The sequence below is a fragment of the Marmota monax genome, unplaced genomic scaffold (assembly GCF_021218885.2).
Source record: "Marmota monax isolate L192 unplaced genomic scaffold, Marmota_monax_Labrador192_F-V1.1 WCK01_AAM20220418_F8-fsc00130, whole genome shotgun sequence".
NCBI lineage: Eukaryota > Metazoa > Chordata > Mammalia > Rodentia > Sciuridae > Marmota > Marmota monax.
This window is the reverse complement of record NW_026693244.1, coordinates 5,005,911-5,022,583: the sequence shown is the minus strand read 5'-3', so window position 1 is coordinate 5,022,583 and position 16,673 is coordinate 5,005,911. Positions and strand designations below refer to the sequence as shown.

The window sequence follows — 16,673 nt, the reverse complement described above, 5'->3', positions numbered from 1 at the left end:
TTTTTTTGGTACTGGGAAGTGAATCCAGGGGCACTCAACCACTGAGCCACATCCCCAGCCCTATTTTGTATTTTATTTAGAGACAGGTTCTCACTGAGTTGCTTAGCACCTTGCTATTGCTGAGGCTGGCATTGAACTTGTGATCCTCCTCGGTCTTCTGAGCTATTGGGATTATAGGCGTGTGCCACCATTCCCAGCTTCCCCATACTTTTTTTTTTAATAGCACAATAAACATTTCCTATTTTTTTGCAGTGAAAGTTCATAATAGCACATTTAGTGTTTCCCTTGCAATCAATATTTATTCAACAGTCACTATGAAAAGGACTCTATAGTTATAATAATTTAAAAGTAGGCATCATGAACAAATACATATGTATATATATTTGTTGGTGTTAGGAATCAAACCCAGGACCTCGTACATGCTAGATAAGTGCTCCACCACTGAGCTACACTCCCAGGCCCTTGATTTTCACTTTCTAAAAAATCTATTTATTGTGGTAAGAACAGTTAACATAATAACTACCCTCAACCAAATTTTAATGGTATAATACATCACTGTTGCCTAGAGGTATGTTATACAAATAATCTCATAAATGTATACATCTTATTAACTGAAACTTTATGCCTGTTAACTAGCAACTTTATTTCTCTTCCTAATCACCACTGTTCTATGAATTTCATCACATGTAAGTGGAATCACACAGGAACAGTTTTTCTGTGATAGGCTTATTTCACTTAGCATAGTATCCTCAAGACATGTTGCTGTATATTACAGAATTTCCTTACTTTTTAAAAAAGAATTTCTTTTACACAATACCTTTATTCTGTTTGTTTATTTATTTATGTGGTGCTGAGGTTCGAACTCAATGCCTTACACATGCTAGGTGAGCACTCTAGCATTGAGCCATAACCCTAGCCCCAGAATTTTCTTATTTTTTAAAAAAGATGAACAATATTCCATTTTAATTAAACAAACATGACGTTTCTTTTTTTATGGGTGGGCAATACTGGGATTGAACCCAGGGCCTGGAATATACTAAGCAAATGCTCTATCACTGAGCTACAATCCAGTCCTTTTTTTATTTTTTTGTAGTACTGGGGATTGAACCCAGAGCTTTGTGCATGTGAGGAAATCACTCTACCAATTGAGCTATATCCCCAGCCCCGCTTTATTTTTATTTGAGATGGGATGTCACTGAATTGTGTAGCCTGGCCTTGAACTTGCGATTTTACTGCCTCAATCTCTTAAGTAGCTGAGATTAAAGGTGTGTACCACCATACCTGGTCAAATAGCAGTGTTTTCTACTGAAGGTAACTTCAGATTTTTTAATTTTAATTTTTTAATTAATTATTATTATTATTATTATTATTATTTTTTAGCACTGTGGTTGAACTGAGGGGCACTGAGTTATATATCTAGCCCTATGTTCCTAGTTCTTTTATTTAAAGTTTTTTTTTTTTTTTTGAGACAGGGTCTTACTAAATTGCTGAGACTGGCCTCAAACTCACAATTTTCCTTGCCTCAGTCTCTAGAGTAAGCTGGTCAATACCAGCTACAGGGGAACACCAATGTGTCCTGCTCAGACTTTTTTTTTAGCCAGATTGCTCTAAAAATAACAGAGTCCTATAGGGTCAATAGTGAATAAAAATAAGCACAAAATATCAATTCAGAACACAATTGAAAGGTAGGAGAGTATTTCATAAGGACTTACCTCTCATGTTAGCATTCATGCCCCCACCTGCAGATCCATGGCTGTGACCATGCCCATGGTCACTGTGTCCGTGCATATGATGCGAATGGCTGTGATCAGATGAGTGACAGCTTCCTTGAGAAGCTCCATGGCTGTGGTTATGGGCATGGCTAAAGGCACAGATACCAATAAGGTTTACTATCAGCCCTCCAACTGAGACTGGCTAGCAAAAGGGAGGAAAGAAATCTTTTAAATTTGTAAAATCAAAAGAAACTTGTTATAAAAGCTATTATATGTCTACATATTACAGTTTTGAAAATATTCACAGTAAAACTTAAGTTTAACTTAAGTCCAAAATGTTAAAAATGTGAATTTTAGAATATTTTGGAAGAATCATTCTTTCAAACACCAAACAAAACTGACAAGTAGAGGGATAAGATTTACTTTAAACAAGTCATTAAAGAATGATATGTAATTTGTTCATGGCTTATGCACACGTAAATAAATAGCACAAAGTTTGTTTAAATAAAGAGTTGGAAAAGACTGTTCACTAGGAGAGGTATATACTATATTTGAAATCTTGTTTATATTACTATGTAAATTTTAACAATTTATATGACAATGATTGTAAATTATTAACTGATTCCAAATAAATATCATCTTTCTGTGCCTTTATAGTAAATTTTCTGAAATATAAAAGATACAATGAAAAAGCAAATATACGGTAGCAATCTCCTAATAAAATGTATGAAATTATCTTGATCCAATGGTGCCACAATAATACTCCAAAGTATAAACAAAGCTACTTGATTATTATAATCCTTGATTATTCTCTTATGATTTTGAACAGTAGCTAAGGATGTTATTTAATTTACATGTGTCTACAATTTTTCCTTTAGAGAAATTAATTTATTAAAGGATAATATAAAATTGAAGGAGACAAATAATTTAAACTATATTTCTGTATTTCAAGGCAGTAAGAAACAAGATTTATTTTAGTGAATATGTTTAGAGCTTATCTGCTCCTTCCTGTGATTCAGACCATTTGTCTGCCAGATTTTTTTTTCTTAAATATATTTATTTTTTAGTTGGACACAATATCGTTATTTCATTTTTATGTGGTGCTGAGAATCGAACCCAGTGCCTCACGCATGCAAGGCCAGCGCGCTACCACTTGAGCCACATCCCCAGCCCCTGCCAGATTTTTTTTTTTATTAAAAAAAAAAAAAAATTACTGGGGATTAAATCCAGGGTGCTTTACCACTGAGTTACATCCTCAGTTCTTTTTCTTTTTTTAAAATTTTATGTTTATTTATGTGTGGTGCTGAGGATCAAACCCAGTGCCTCACATGTGCTAGGCAAGCACTTTACCACTGAGCTACAACCCTGGCCCCCCAGCCCTTTTGGTTTTGAGATGGTGTTTTGCTAAGTTGCTGAGAATGGCCTCAAACTTGCAATCCTCTTGCCTCAGCCTCCTGAGTTGCTGCGATTATAGGTGTGTGCCACTGTGCCCAGCGGTCTGCCAGATTTTAAAATTTCTGTGGGCTGGAGATGTGGCTCAAGCGGTAACGCGCTCGCCTGGCATGCGAGGGGCGCTGGATTCGATCCTCAGCACCACATAAAATAAAGATGTTGTGTCCACCGAAAACTGAAAAATAAATATTAAAAAATATTCTCTCTCTCGCTCTCTCTCCCCCTCTCTTTAAAAAAAAAAATTTTTTTTCTGTTAGCCTTATAAGCTTGTAGGTAGTTAACTAAGTTTGAATGAAACCAAATATTGCTTACAAAAAACCCCATTATCTCATAAATACTCCTTTTCCTCTACTGAGAAACACCTCATTTTTATATATTGGCATCAGGAAAAAAAATGTAGTAGAAAGTGATAGTCCTTCTATGATTCTACCCTCGAGAACTACAGTCTCTTCTAAGAGAATAGTACTTCTTATGTAAAAACTAATATACATAAATTTACACATATGAAACTAATAACAGAATTATATATTATTTTGTAATTTTTTTTTTGGGGGGTATGGAGATTGAACCCATGGATGCTTTGTTACTGAGCTATATCCCCAGCCCTTTTTTGGGGGGTTACCAGGTATTTAACCCAGAGGTGCTTAACCACTGAGCTATATCCCCAGCCCTTTTTTGTATTTCATTTAGAGGCAGGGTCTCACTGAGTTGCTTAGGGCCTCACTAAATTGCTGAGGCTGGCTTTGAAATAGCAATCCTCCTGCTTCACCCTCACCAGCTGCTGGGATCAGGTGTGTGCCACTGCTCCCGGCTACTCCCCAGCCCTTTTTATTTTTAGAAAAGGTCTTGGCTAAATTGCTGAGGCTGGCCTCAAAGTTGCAATCCTCCTGCTTTCGACTTCCAGGTTTCTAGGATCACAGGCATGCGTCACTGTACTTGGTTGCTGTGTTTTTTATTTAATACATTTTGAAAATGTTTTTCATGCAAATATATATCTCCTTCTTGGAGAATGAAGAGAAGAGAGGGATTAATGGAAAATATACTACCAGAGAGACATACAAGCATAATCTTGAGGGAGGCTGCAGGCAGAAGTGAGGATAGGGTGTGCCAACTATAAGAAATGCTACATATAATGTTTGGAGGTACAAAGAGAACATTAAACATTTCTATGGTACTGATATAATTTGTAGAGTAAAACCTTTAAAATTTTAATATTTTTCTGATTTCATTTCTAATGTTGTACAAATTTCCTCAGGTATTTAAAAATACATCTTTAGCTGGGTGTGGTAGTGCATACCTATAATCCCAGCAAGTCAGGAGGCTGAGGCAGAAGGATCACAAGTTCGAGGCCAGCCTCAGCAACTTAGTGAGGCCTTAGGAAACTCAGTGAGACCCTGTCTCAAAATTTAAAAATGTTGGGGAGGTAGCTCAGTGATAAAGTACCCCTGGGTTTAATCCCCAGTATCCCAACAAAACAAAACAACAACAACAAAACAAAAACAAAATAAAACAAAACAACTTTAAGCAAAAATATTTAATAACTCAGAAATAAACCAATGTTTTACAATGTAATCTAGTATTTTGACTACTAAAATATTCAGAGAAAAGAATTATTTCCAAGAATCATCAGTATAAATGTAAACACAGTAGTCTTTCCTTATTCTTGGGAGGTGTTTCAAGGCCCCCAGTCAATGCCTGAAGCTGCAGACAATAATAAACTCATATATACTATGCTTTTTCCTATATATTTATACCTTTTATAAAATTTAATTTATAAATTATGCATAGTAAGAGCTTAACAACAATAACTAATAATAAAAATAGGACAATTATAAAAATGTAATAAAACATTTAAAACTTTGGAATTAATGTATGGAATATTTAGTATTTTCAGACCGTGAAAACTACAGAAAGTGAAACCTTGAGCAATGACTATATAGCAAGAAAGGAAGTTATCTTGATTTAAACAAAAATTAAAACTTCTTAGGTTAAAGATAACAAATAGTTAAACTCCAACAAGAAAAACTTTAAGTAGAAATTCAAATAGGAAAAGAAAAAGACTTACTGTTAACATGTTTGTGTCTAATTCTGGAGGATCAATTAATCTAGCTACTGACTCCATAAACACAAAAAAAGCTATTACTATCAGAAAAAGTCCATTAATAAATCCAGAGAGAATTTCTATTCGGCCGTACCTAAAAACATAGAAAATTTTTTAGATAAGGAAAATGACAAGTATTTTTAAAGTACAAATATTATTAATTTATAAGTTAGGAAACAAGTCCAGATTTTCAAACTACTTAATAAATAATAATAGAAAATTACCAAGATTTAAAAAATAATATAAAAGTCCTTTGATACATATATCTTTTGAAATTTTATATAGTCAAAGTCCTTCTTTAGTATCCTGATTATAAAAGTCCTTATTATTTATTTATTTATTTTTCAGCGCTGGGAATTGAATCCAGGGACCCAGGCATGCTAGGTAAGCACTCTACAGCTGAGCTACAGTTCCAGTCCTTTTATTTATTCTTTTTTTTTTTTTTTTTTTTTTTTAAGATTATAATGTTTAATGTTTATCAAGTTAAATTTCTACAGCTAGCAGGATAACAGATGAGTTACTGGGACTCAGACAACATAGAAGGGAATGTTTACTGCGCGATCCCAATTACACCACAAGCCAGACGACTTCCAGCATTTCCTGTCTTTGTACTTTCTTCATTTCCACCTTTGCCCAAGTCATCTGGTTTTTCATGGACCACCATTGTGCGGCCAATGATGGAATGCTCTCCTGAGAGTGAGATCACAGAATCTTCAATGGACACATTAGCCACACCATCTTTGTCAGCAATCACATTACCCAGGTCTCCGACGTGCCTTTCTTCATCTGTTGGCCCACCATGTTTTTTGGATTGAGGATTAAAGTGAGGACCTGCACTTGTACAGCCTTGTGTGTTATCTCCAAACTGATGGACGTGGAATCCGTGCTGGCCTTCAGCCAATCCTGTAATGCGTCCCGATACCACAACTTTATTTGCCTTCTGCTCGAAGTGGATGGTGCCCTGAACCGGGCCGTCGCCCTTCAGCACGCACACGGCCTTCGTTGCCATAACTCGCTGGCAGTCCGATTCCGAGCGCGGCTAACGGAGCTGCAAGCCACGAAGCGGGAGACGCCGGCGCAAAAACTTTTATTTATTCTTGATGTAGGCTCTTGCTATGTTGCCCAGGCTGGCCTTGAACTTGGGATCCTCCTGCCTTAGCCTCCTGAGTAGTGGGGATTACAGACATGCACAATTGTACTTGGCTGCCTTTCCTAATTTCTTAGCAAGAAGTTATTTCCTTTCCCATAAACCCTTGATGTACTCTATCTGTTATGACACACAGATTCTCTTTGTACCAAAATTATTTGTAGCTTTCAAAATATAAAGTTAAAAACTGAATTTATTAATTTAGAGTAGATCTTTTTTTTTTTTTGAATTTTTTAATATTTATTTTTCAGTTTTCGGCAGACACAACATCTTTGTTTTGTATGTGGTGCTGAGGATCGAACCCGGGCCACACGCATGCCAGGCGAGCGCACTACTGCTTGAGCCACATCCCCAGCCCAATTTAGAGTAGATCTTATCAAAATACTTTATACAAAAGTAATTCTGATAATGTAAATTATTTAACTAAGGGAAAGATTTTTCCTATGTGGCCATTTCAAATTTTGAATGATCTTTTTAACAACAAAGATGTGAATGTCATGCATAGTCCACTGCTTCAAAGAAACATGTTGGGCAAACATCTAAAGATTTTAACTTTCTCACTGCCTTTTAAAACAAGAATTTGTTAAGGAGTGTAAACTTGAGCTCACTGCCATTTTGTATTTATCAAATGCTTAGTTCACATCCTCTTTCATCTACTTCAAACTAGAAGAAAAATAAATACCTGAAAATTATCTATATTAAAAGTAATATAATTTTATTACCCTAAGATGGAATGTGTACTTAGATTTTTTTCATTGTACTGTATTACCCTGACACTGTACCTACCCGTAGGAGAAAATCCGAGTTGCTTTCCATCGACTCATTAGGGCAGCAAAAAGTCCCATAACCAAAGCAGAGCAGTCAAAGAGCATGTGAAATCCATCTGATATCAGACCCAGACTATTGGTTAACACACCGTAGAATAATTCCACAAAGGTAAAAAGCTAAAAAACAGTAAAAAAAAAGTAAAAAAAAAAAAAAAAAAAAAAAAAAAAACCAAACAAACCAGAAAGAGTATGTTGGGAATATATTTCAACAGAGATTGATCAGAATTTATTCATGAGGATTTTGACCTTTAATTACCCAAATCATCTTTGAAGATCTGCTTAAACTCTGCATCTTCAGTCATTTAACTGCCACTTATACAAGAAACCTCATTTCATATAAATTCTAAGAAGCTAAGCTAAATCAGATATATCCATCTTATTAAATAGGAGATAGTTTTTATTTATATGTCTATAAAAATCAGTAAACAAGGCTCTAAAATATTAGCACAACTGGTGGTCTTAGTGATATACTATAAAGAGGAGATTAAACTGCTTTAAAAACTACTGTATTTACTGATTTGAAATAGCATACAAAACAATGCTTCCACAATTCCTCAAAAATTATTTACTGAGGTAATTTGAATGATTCTTGATCTTGTTATTACTCAAAATGTAAATTTTAGCTCATCTCTAATTATTTGAAATTTGGGAAGTTCTAAAATTATATAACTCTGCCAAAATTAAAATATTGAGCTTTTAAGATATGACACTAATATTTAAAAATCTTACCAGATTCAAGCACAAGAAGTAAAAGATCTGCCTAGAATCACTCTCCTCAAGAATTTGTTTTAGTGATTCCTTAATAAACCTAGGGATCGATTGAGAGCTATGCTGAAAAGCATCACCCATGAAGTTATAAAGAGGCGTTCCTTCAGGAGAATATCCAATAAGGGTACCTTTCTGTCCTCTTTTAGAGGGAGATGATAAGATGTTGGCAGCTACAAAGAGAAAAATGTATATATTATAGAAACTTTCAAAGTTCAAGCTACCAAAAACAAACATATTAACTGTCAGAAAGTACTGAAATGCAAGCAGTGAACAAATTTCTAAATTAAGTAAATGACTTTAACACCAAGTCCATGAAAATAATGTTAAAATAAAACAAAAGGAAAAAATGCTTACATAAAATGAAGAACATAGTGCTCACTACCACTCCTCCAGACAGGACGTGTTCGGTGCTCTCCTGGTGTGCTGCTTTGTTCATAGCCCGAAGCTGGTCTGTTATTGGATGTGTCCAAAAATTTCCAAAAAGGAGAGCACTAATAAAAATGGGAAAGGACCCATAACGAGCACATTTGGAAACTTCCATTTTGACTGAACAAATGGAATCCACATAGAAGTCCAGGATCATGACGAAAAAGATAACCGTTATGAAAGGCATAATGAGGGAAAACCAAGACTCAACTTTACTCTGGGGAAAAAAAGAAGAGTGTCAATACTAAGTGCACATCAAGTTCATATTTCACACGATGCTATAAAATATTTTTGTTAATCCTTATATGTATAAACAGACTCAATATGATTCATAAAATGCCAACTTAGCATATCTAAGAGCTATAAACAATTGGTACATCTCCCCAGTATTCTCCTGTATGTGTGTGTATGTATGTGTGTATATGTATGTGTGTGTATGTGTGTATGTTTGTATGTATGTGTGTGTGTATACACACACACATATTTATTTTTTGTACCAAGGACTAAACCCAGGGTCTCTTAACCCCTGAGACACATCTCCAGCTCTCTTTATTTTATTTTTTAAGAGAGAGAGAGACAGAGAGAGAGATTTTTTTTTTAATATTTATTTTTCAGTTTTCGGTGGACACAACATTTTTATTTTATGTGGTGCTGAGGATTGAACCCAGCGCCCCATGCATGTCAGGCGAGCATGTTACTGCTTGAGCCACATCCCCAGCCCTCTCTTCATTTTTTTATCTTGACAGGGTCTTGCTAGGTTGCTTAGGGCCTTACTAAGTTGTTAAGGCTAACTTGCAAACCTCTTGCCTAAAAAAATATATTGTTTAATAATTTTATAACTACTAGTTGACTGACAATCCTTGAACCTAATTGTTATTTCTTCCACTGATTTGTTTGGGCCATAGGAAGATGAGGGATATGTAAATGTAATAATGTTTTGCCCGTATTTTTATAAGTAATAACAATTCCAAATTTAAAAAACTACCAAGAAAAAAAATAACAATAATTTAAGCTACTTTCAACCTCATATTATACTAAAATACAATATACTGGGCTAAAATTTATAAGTAATAGCAATTTATTTTAATTACCAAAAAATTCTTGTTCTTACCTCAGTCGTCACAGAAAGAACAATGACCCATGGGCACAAGAGAAGCACAGAAAGAAGCTGGGATAAAGCCTGAAGACGTCTGGCACCACCAATATCTATAGAGAGCTTTCTGGAAGCTGTATGAAAACCAACTTTGCAACACAAAGCCAGTACTAGCAACAGTACTCCACCCTATGAGTAAAATTAGGTAAGTGTTATTGGAAACACACAGTCTAATATTCAATCCTAAATATACATTGAAGAAGTGGAACCAGTATGTTTTTCCTATATTCCCAATTACCTAACTACTTAAATGGAAGGCAATATTGTAATTTAACCAGTAATTAAAAAAAATTTATCTTTGTAGTGCTGGGGATTCTAACCCAGGGCCTTACACATGTTAGGCAAGCATTCTATTACTGAACTCTACACCCTGATTATTTATTTTATCTTATTTTATTTATTTGGAGATTATTGGGGACTGAACCCAGGGGTACTCTATAACTGAGCCACATCCCCAGTCCTTTTAATTTTTTTCCTTTGAGACAGGGTCTCATTAAATTGCAGAGGCTTGGCATCTAACTTGCGATTCTCCTGCCTCAGCCTCTGGAGTTGCTGGGATAACAAGCATAAGCCATCAGACTCAACCCTGATAACTTATTTTAAATGTTTTTTTTTTTTTTTTGGGTGATATTGGGGATTGAACCCAGTGCCTCACAAGAGCTAGACCAGCACTCTACCACTGAGCTACATCCCCAGCCCCTTACATGCACTTTTAAAGTTTTAGTTGCTATGACTTTTCAAAAATCTTTTGATCACATTAACAACAAAGAAAGGAACATACCTTATGATCTGCCACACCTAAGAAGGCAATGGCTGTATAAAGCATGTGAGTTAGAGCACTGTCATGATGTCCTTCAGCTAAGGGAGTTGGAGTAAAGAAAAAATTCTAAATATTAACTCTTCAAAGCATGAAGTCCTTTCGAAATTTTAGCTACATTATTGTTCCGAATACAGACTAGTCTGGGTGTCACCTGACTACCCTCAATAACATGTTTCTCTTAAAAACAAAACAGTCTAAAATTCAGTTCTGGGAAATAATAATGGAATGTGTTTCTTTTGTTGTTTCCAAAATAATTATAATAGTGCTTAGGATACAGAGGCTAAATTTTAGTTGACCTCCAAAAGACAGGTGTGTATGTACTATAAATAGGACAAAGGAACCATTCCTGTCCTTTGAATTAAAGTTGTACATTTAGACTAACATATAAAATTAGTCTTGAATCTGCTTTCAAAGTCATTGACCACATAAGAACCACAATAAACAGTAAGCAAAAGTGGATGAGTAGGAGACATTGTATCACAAGCATTCTGGAGCTTTTTCAAAGTGCTACCCTCTCTTGCAGTCACAAAGTAAATTATTATTAGTTTACTAATAAGATTTAGGGCCGTGAGTATGAGTAACCAGAAGAACCAAAATGGGTGCTATGAGTCCTGCTGAATGGATTGGGCAATGGCATGGGGATAGGAAAGAACAGGACTTGTCTGTAGAATAAAATGAGTACACATATTTGACTGGAAAGGTGGGTTTATACAAGAGAAGGGTGGGAGCTGAGTTAGCAATAATAATTTAGAGCAAGAGAGTAAAAACCAGGTAATGGAATTTAAATGATTTTTTCAGTATAATATTCTTTCAGTATCTATTTCAGAAAACTGTGGCTATGTAGAAAATATTGAGGGGTATAAGATATTTAGAATGAATTTATTCACTTTTTGAATATTGATTCAGGATGTCTATATTAATCTGTGAAAGTGTCAAATCATGATTGATCAGTTTAACTCATTCATCTCTTTTAAATTCTGCCAGTCTTCTATTTTCTTAAATAAGTTGAAGATTTTAACTCCAATCTACTGCAAAAGGATACGGTGTTCAGCCATTTTAGCCATGAGATCATCATTGTCGAAAAGCAATAAACAGATCACAGCAATTATGAAAAAAGCAGCTCCCCTTGTCTGAAAATAAAAAGGATGGCTTTTTTAGAGGGTTGATTCTTAAAATAACTATACAAATGCTAACAAAATACTTTTTAAAAAATCAACATTTAAATAACAACATCTGACATTAAAGCCCTTAAATAAGTTTACAGTATTAATAGTAAAGTATAAGGAATAAAATGATTTAAGAAATTCTGCAGAATATATATTTTTTATTATCAGGAACTGATCCCAGGAGTGCTTAACCACTGAGCCACATCTCTAACCCTTTTAAATTTTTTTTAATATTTATTTTTTTTAGTTTTAGGTGGACACAATATCTTTATTTTACTTTTATGTGGTGCTGAGGATCGAACCCAGCGCCCTACACATGCCAGGCGAGCACGCTACCGCTTGAGCCACATCCCCAGTCCCCCTTTTAATTTTGAGACAGGGTCTTGCTAAGTTGTTTAAGGCCTTAAGAGAAGTTGGTGGGTCTGGCTTTGAACTCATGATCCTTCTGCCTCAGCCTCTTGAGTCAACAGGATTACAGGCATGTGCTACCATGCCTCGGTTCCTGCAGAATGTTTTAAGGTTATTTAAGACATATAATATTGACAACTTTGATTATTTCCTTGCTAATATAGCTAGACATGTTAATATGAACAAAATATTAATGTTTATAAACTCAAACTTCCTCAATGTTACTTTACTTGAGTGAAAAGCCTCAATGAGCTATGGAATAATTAACAGGGAGTTACTGTCCTGCATACATGTAAAGAACAGAGAATATGATAGTTACTACCATTCCTCTAAGGAAGAAAAACCATGAGACTATGTTAAGAAAATTAGCAAAGTCATTTCTGAGGTCTAATAAGGATGTAAAAAGCTGATAAACTTTTTTTTTTTTTTTTGTGGCATTGGGGCTTGTGAACCCAGGGCCTCATGCACGCTAGGCAAGTGCTGGACCATGGAACTACATTCTCAGCTCCTGAAAAACTTTATGTTCTCATTTCAGGGAAAGGATTTTGATGAAAGGAAATTATAGAAAGGATACATTGGCCTAGTTGATGTAAATATTTCATAATGTCAGGTATAAAAATGATCTAAAATATCATTACTATATATTTGATATTTAAGGTACTTTTATGCACACTTATATGTAATATTTCATATATTTATATGTGAGTATAAATACTTATGAAAATATAATACAATAACACAATACTTTTAGTAAATAAAGTTTTAAAATGAAAAGTTAAAATACTATCCTATTCATATGATTGACCACTATACTTGATGAATTTTCAGTGTGGTGGGCATTATGTCAAAACAGAGTATATATTAAAAAACATACAATTTAAAAGCTCTTAAAGTTCATTGAGGGGCTGGGGATGTGGCTCAAGCGGTAGCACGCTCGCCTGACATGCGTGCGGCCCAGGTTCAATCCTCAGCACCACATACAAACAAAGATGCTGTGTCCGCCAAAAACTAAAAAAATAAATAAGTATTAAAATTCTCTCTCTCTTTCTTTAAAAAAAAAAAAAAGTTTCATTGAATTAGGATATGGTAACATCAAGAACACCCAAATACAGAAAATTATAATTTAATCTTATGCTAACAAAGAGGGCAACTGAGAATTCTGTAGTGCTTCAGAACCTTAATTATATATTTCTATAATCAATGAGTCCTAGACAGATGCTCTGATTTCATTACTAATACTAATGAGAGGATACGTAAGATCTACACTCTCATTTCACTTCTGTTAGTGCTGCCAAACTTTTTTTTTTTTTTAGTGTTTTAAAGTCATTTGTATTCTTTGGTGAGCTGTTTTTCCGCTGCTCTTTGCTCATTTCTGTTGAGGAACTTAAGCATTTTCCTTAACTGATATGAGTGATTTATATTTTAAAATAAATATAAAACTTTTACTTGTAGTAATTTTTTTCACATTTTACTGCTGCATTGTAATTATACATAATAGTGCGATTTGTTCTTACATATTTGTACATGCACACAATATAATTTGATAAATTTTGTTTCTAAGTACCTCCCTTCCTCCCCTGCTTGGTCTCCTTTCTCTATTCTACTGATAAATGATCCCTGAAAACAGTTTTTATTTGTGGTAATTTTATGGTTAAGTTTTCCTCTACTGCTTTTATGCTTGGAGAGTTCTTCTTCAACCATAAATTACTCTTATGTTTTTATAAATATCTTTTTTTTTTTTAAAGCACAATATTCTTCAATTCACTTGAATTTTATCTTGGAGTACTCTCTTAGTGAGGGGGAATGATTAAAGAGTGGCCTAGGGGAGCTGGGGTTGTGGCTCAGTGGTAGAACACTCACTTAGTATGGGTGAGGCACTGGATTCCATCCTCAGCACCACATGAAGATAAATAAATAATGGTATTGTGTCCATCTACAACTGAAACATATTTGTTTAAAAAAAAAAAGAAAAGAAAAAAGAATGGCCTAGGTTTTCACACTAATGATCTAATTTGAAATCTACAGTCTGGGCACTCTTCACTCTACTTGGCATGTTACTTTGTTCCCTTTATTATTTTATTTATCTTCCTCTACTCCACTCATATGTGATTACCATTACATTTGATAAATGAGAACATAAACTTAACTGGAAAGTCCCTTTCACAGCACAGTTATACCTTGTCTTTATTTCTTCTTTCCTGTGTTTCTAGGACAATATACCATGCACAGGAAATTTTTAATTTGGTAATACAGAAACATTATAGCTTTAACAGTTTGAAATTATATTTTGTAACTCACTTTACCAAAAAGGATAATACTTGAATTACTTAACAGGGATTCTAATTGTCAAAATGTTGGACAAATCTTCATCAGACTTTAAATACAAGTTTATAGATATTTTCCAAAAATGATTATCAGGGTTAAGATCAAGGTGAGGGAAAGAGATCTTTGTGGTTTTATGTCAGCTCTGTATCTTGGTTGTGGTGGTAGCCACATGAATCTCTATATACATATTCAAGTGAACATAAAACCGATAAATCTTGATAAGATCTCTGGATTGTACCAACATCAATTTGCTGGCTTTTGATAGTGTACTTTTGTTAGGTAAGAAGTTAATCTTTGGGGGAAACTGATTGAAAGGTAGAATCTCTGCTTTTCTTTGAACTTTCTAGGAATCTGTAATCCTTTCAAAATAAACACAAGAAAAATGTTTTTGTAAGAAAAATGTAAAAAACAAAACCAACATAAAACAGTAAAATATATGATTTTTTTGTTTTGTTTTTTGCTTTGGATAATATTTTACAACAATACTTTAATTTTTGAGTAACTGATAATGGAAAATCTACCTTTGCTGGTCCTCCTCCAGAACTAGTGAATAACACACTGAGTAGTGAGATAACAACAATATCACTGTGTTCAAATAGCAGCAAAGTCCTATGGAAAAAAGATATAATTTATGAAATGTATCTAACCTTTATCAGGAAGCATCATCTAGAGTACAAGAAAAGAAAATAAGTATTTCCCTTGATTTCACAAAAACATACACATTATGAGAAGAGTAAGTAGGTATAATTGCTGTGGAAAACATTTTGATATTATCTACCTTTGAAAGGCTAACACTACAAATATTCAACAAGAACACTCCTAATGTTAATCATATGGATTTCTTGTATGTGTATATGCACTGTTTGCAGTAGGTCCAAAGGGCAAACAATCCACTAATCCATTTACCCACTAATAAAAGCATAAATAATATAAACTAGAGTATTTCCATTCAGTAAACTATTATACGGAGTATGAATGAATGAAATCTTATTGATACGTGAAATACTGAAGTATATACTTTTTTTTTGAGGGTGGGTAGGTGGGTGGTGTAGGTGGGTACTGGAGATTGAACCCAGGGCTGCTTAACCACTGAGCCACATCCCCAGCCCTTTTTATTTTTCTATTCTGAGACAAGGTCTCACTAAACTGCTTAGGGCCCTCAGTAAGTTGCTGAGGTTGGCTTCCAACTTGCAATCCTCCTGCCTGGCCTCCTGAGTCCCTGGAATTACAGATGTGTGCCACCATGCCTGGTTAAAGTGTATACTTTATTTTTTTGGAGACAAGATCTCACTGTGTTACCCAGGTTGGCTTTGAACTCCTGGGCTCAAGTGATTCTTTTGCCTCAACTTCCCAAGTAGGTGGGACTACCGGTGTATGCTACAACCAGCCCTGAAGTATACACTTTGAAAAGGTGAATTTTAGGCTGGAGTTATAGCTCAGCTGGACTAGCACATGTGAGGCATTGGGTTTGATCTTTAGCACCACATAAAAATAAACAAATAATGTCCATCTATGATTAAAAGAATTTTTAAAAAATTGTATACTGAGTTGGGCACAATGGTGCATACCTATAATCTCAGAGGTTTGGGAGGCTGAGGCAGGAGGATTCCAAGTTCAAAGCTAGCTTCAGCAACTTAGCAAGGCCCTAAGCAACTGGGAAAATAAATAAATAAATAAATAAATAAAATATAAAAAGATCTGTGGCTGTGGCTCAGTGGTTGAGTACCTCTTGGTTCAATCCCCAGTACCGCCCCCCACCAAAGTGTGTGTGTATTAAAAAAAAAAAAAAAAAAAAATATATATATATATATATAAAATCAACACTGAATGGGAGAAGCATGTTGCAGAAAAATACATGCAATGTAATTCCATTTATATAAAGTAATAAAGTAAAAAAATCTTTGCAACGTTAAACACTAAAAGAAAGAGGGAGGGGCTGGGGATGTGGCTCAAGCAGTAATGTGCTCGTCTGGTGTACGTGCGGCCCAGGTTCGATCCTCAGCACCACATACAAACAAAGATGTTGTGTCTGCTGAAAACTAAAAAATAATTTAAAAAAAAAGTTAAAAAAAAAATAAAAGAAAGAGAGAAAAAAAAGAGAAAAATACAAAAAAGTGGACAGTAATAAAAACAAAACCTAAGATATTGGTTATATCTAAAGGCAGGAAAAGGAGGAGATATAATCAGGAGAGTCACAGGGCTCCAAAGGTATTAATAAGGCTTTATTTTGGGGGCTGAGTGTTAAGAAACACGCATATCATTTTATTATTCTTCAAATATATTTTTATCTATATTTATTCTTCTTATTTGGAAATATTTCTTTTAAAAAAATAGAAATCATTATCACTATTCATAAGGAGACTTATGA

The 16,673-nt window shown here is 34.5% G+C and overlaps 2 protein-coding genes across 2 annotated transcripts in view; both read right to left on the bottom strand.

The window, feature by feature from the left end:
• The window catches only part of Slc30a5 (solute carrier family 30 member 5), a 34,937-nt gene that overhangs the window by 6,685 nt on the left and 11,579 nt on the right, over window positions 1-16,673 (bottom strand). The window contains exons 5-13 of the mRNA XM_046456135.2: window positions 14,827-14,914; window positions 11,449-11,536; window positions 10,368-10,444; window positions 9,545-9,715; window positions 8,362-8,650; window positions 7,969-8,177; window positions 7,199-7,356; window positions 5,230-5,359; window positions 1,713-1,914 (exon numbers count right to left, since the gene is read on the bottom strand). Coding sequence (XP_046312091.1) covers window positions 1,713-1,914; window positions 5,230-5,359; window positions 7,199-7,356; window positions 7,969-8,177; window positions 8,362-8,650; window positions 9,545-9,715; window positions 10,368-10,444; window positions 11,449-11,536; window positions 14,827-14,914 — 1,412 coding nt within the window. The remainder of the gene's footprint in view (window positions 1-1,712; window positions 1,915-5,229; window positions 5,360-7,198; window positions 7,357-7,968; window positions 8,178-8,361; window positions 8,651-9,544; window positions 9,716-10,367; window positions 10,445-11,448; window positions 11,537-14,826; window positions 14,915-16,673) is intronic.
• LOC124100595 (superoxide dismutase [Cu-Zn]) lies at window positions 5,803-6,362 on the bottom strand. Its single transcript, XM_046456136.1, has one exon. It carries the CDS (start codon window positions 6,272-6,274, stop codon window positions 5,816-5,818), a length of 459 nt encoding a protein of 152 aa, XP_046312092.1. The 5' UTR covers window positions 6,275-6,362; the 3' UTR covers window positions 5,803-5,815.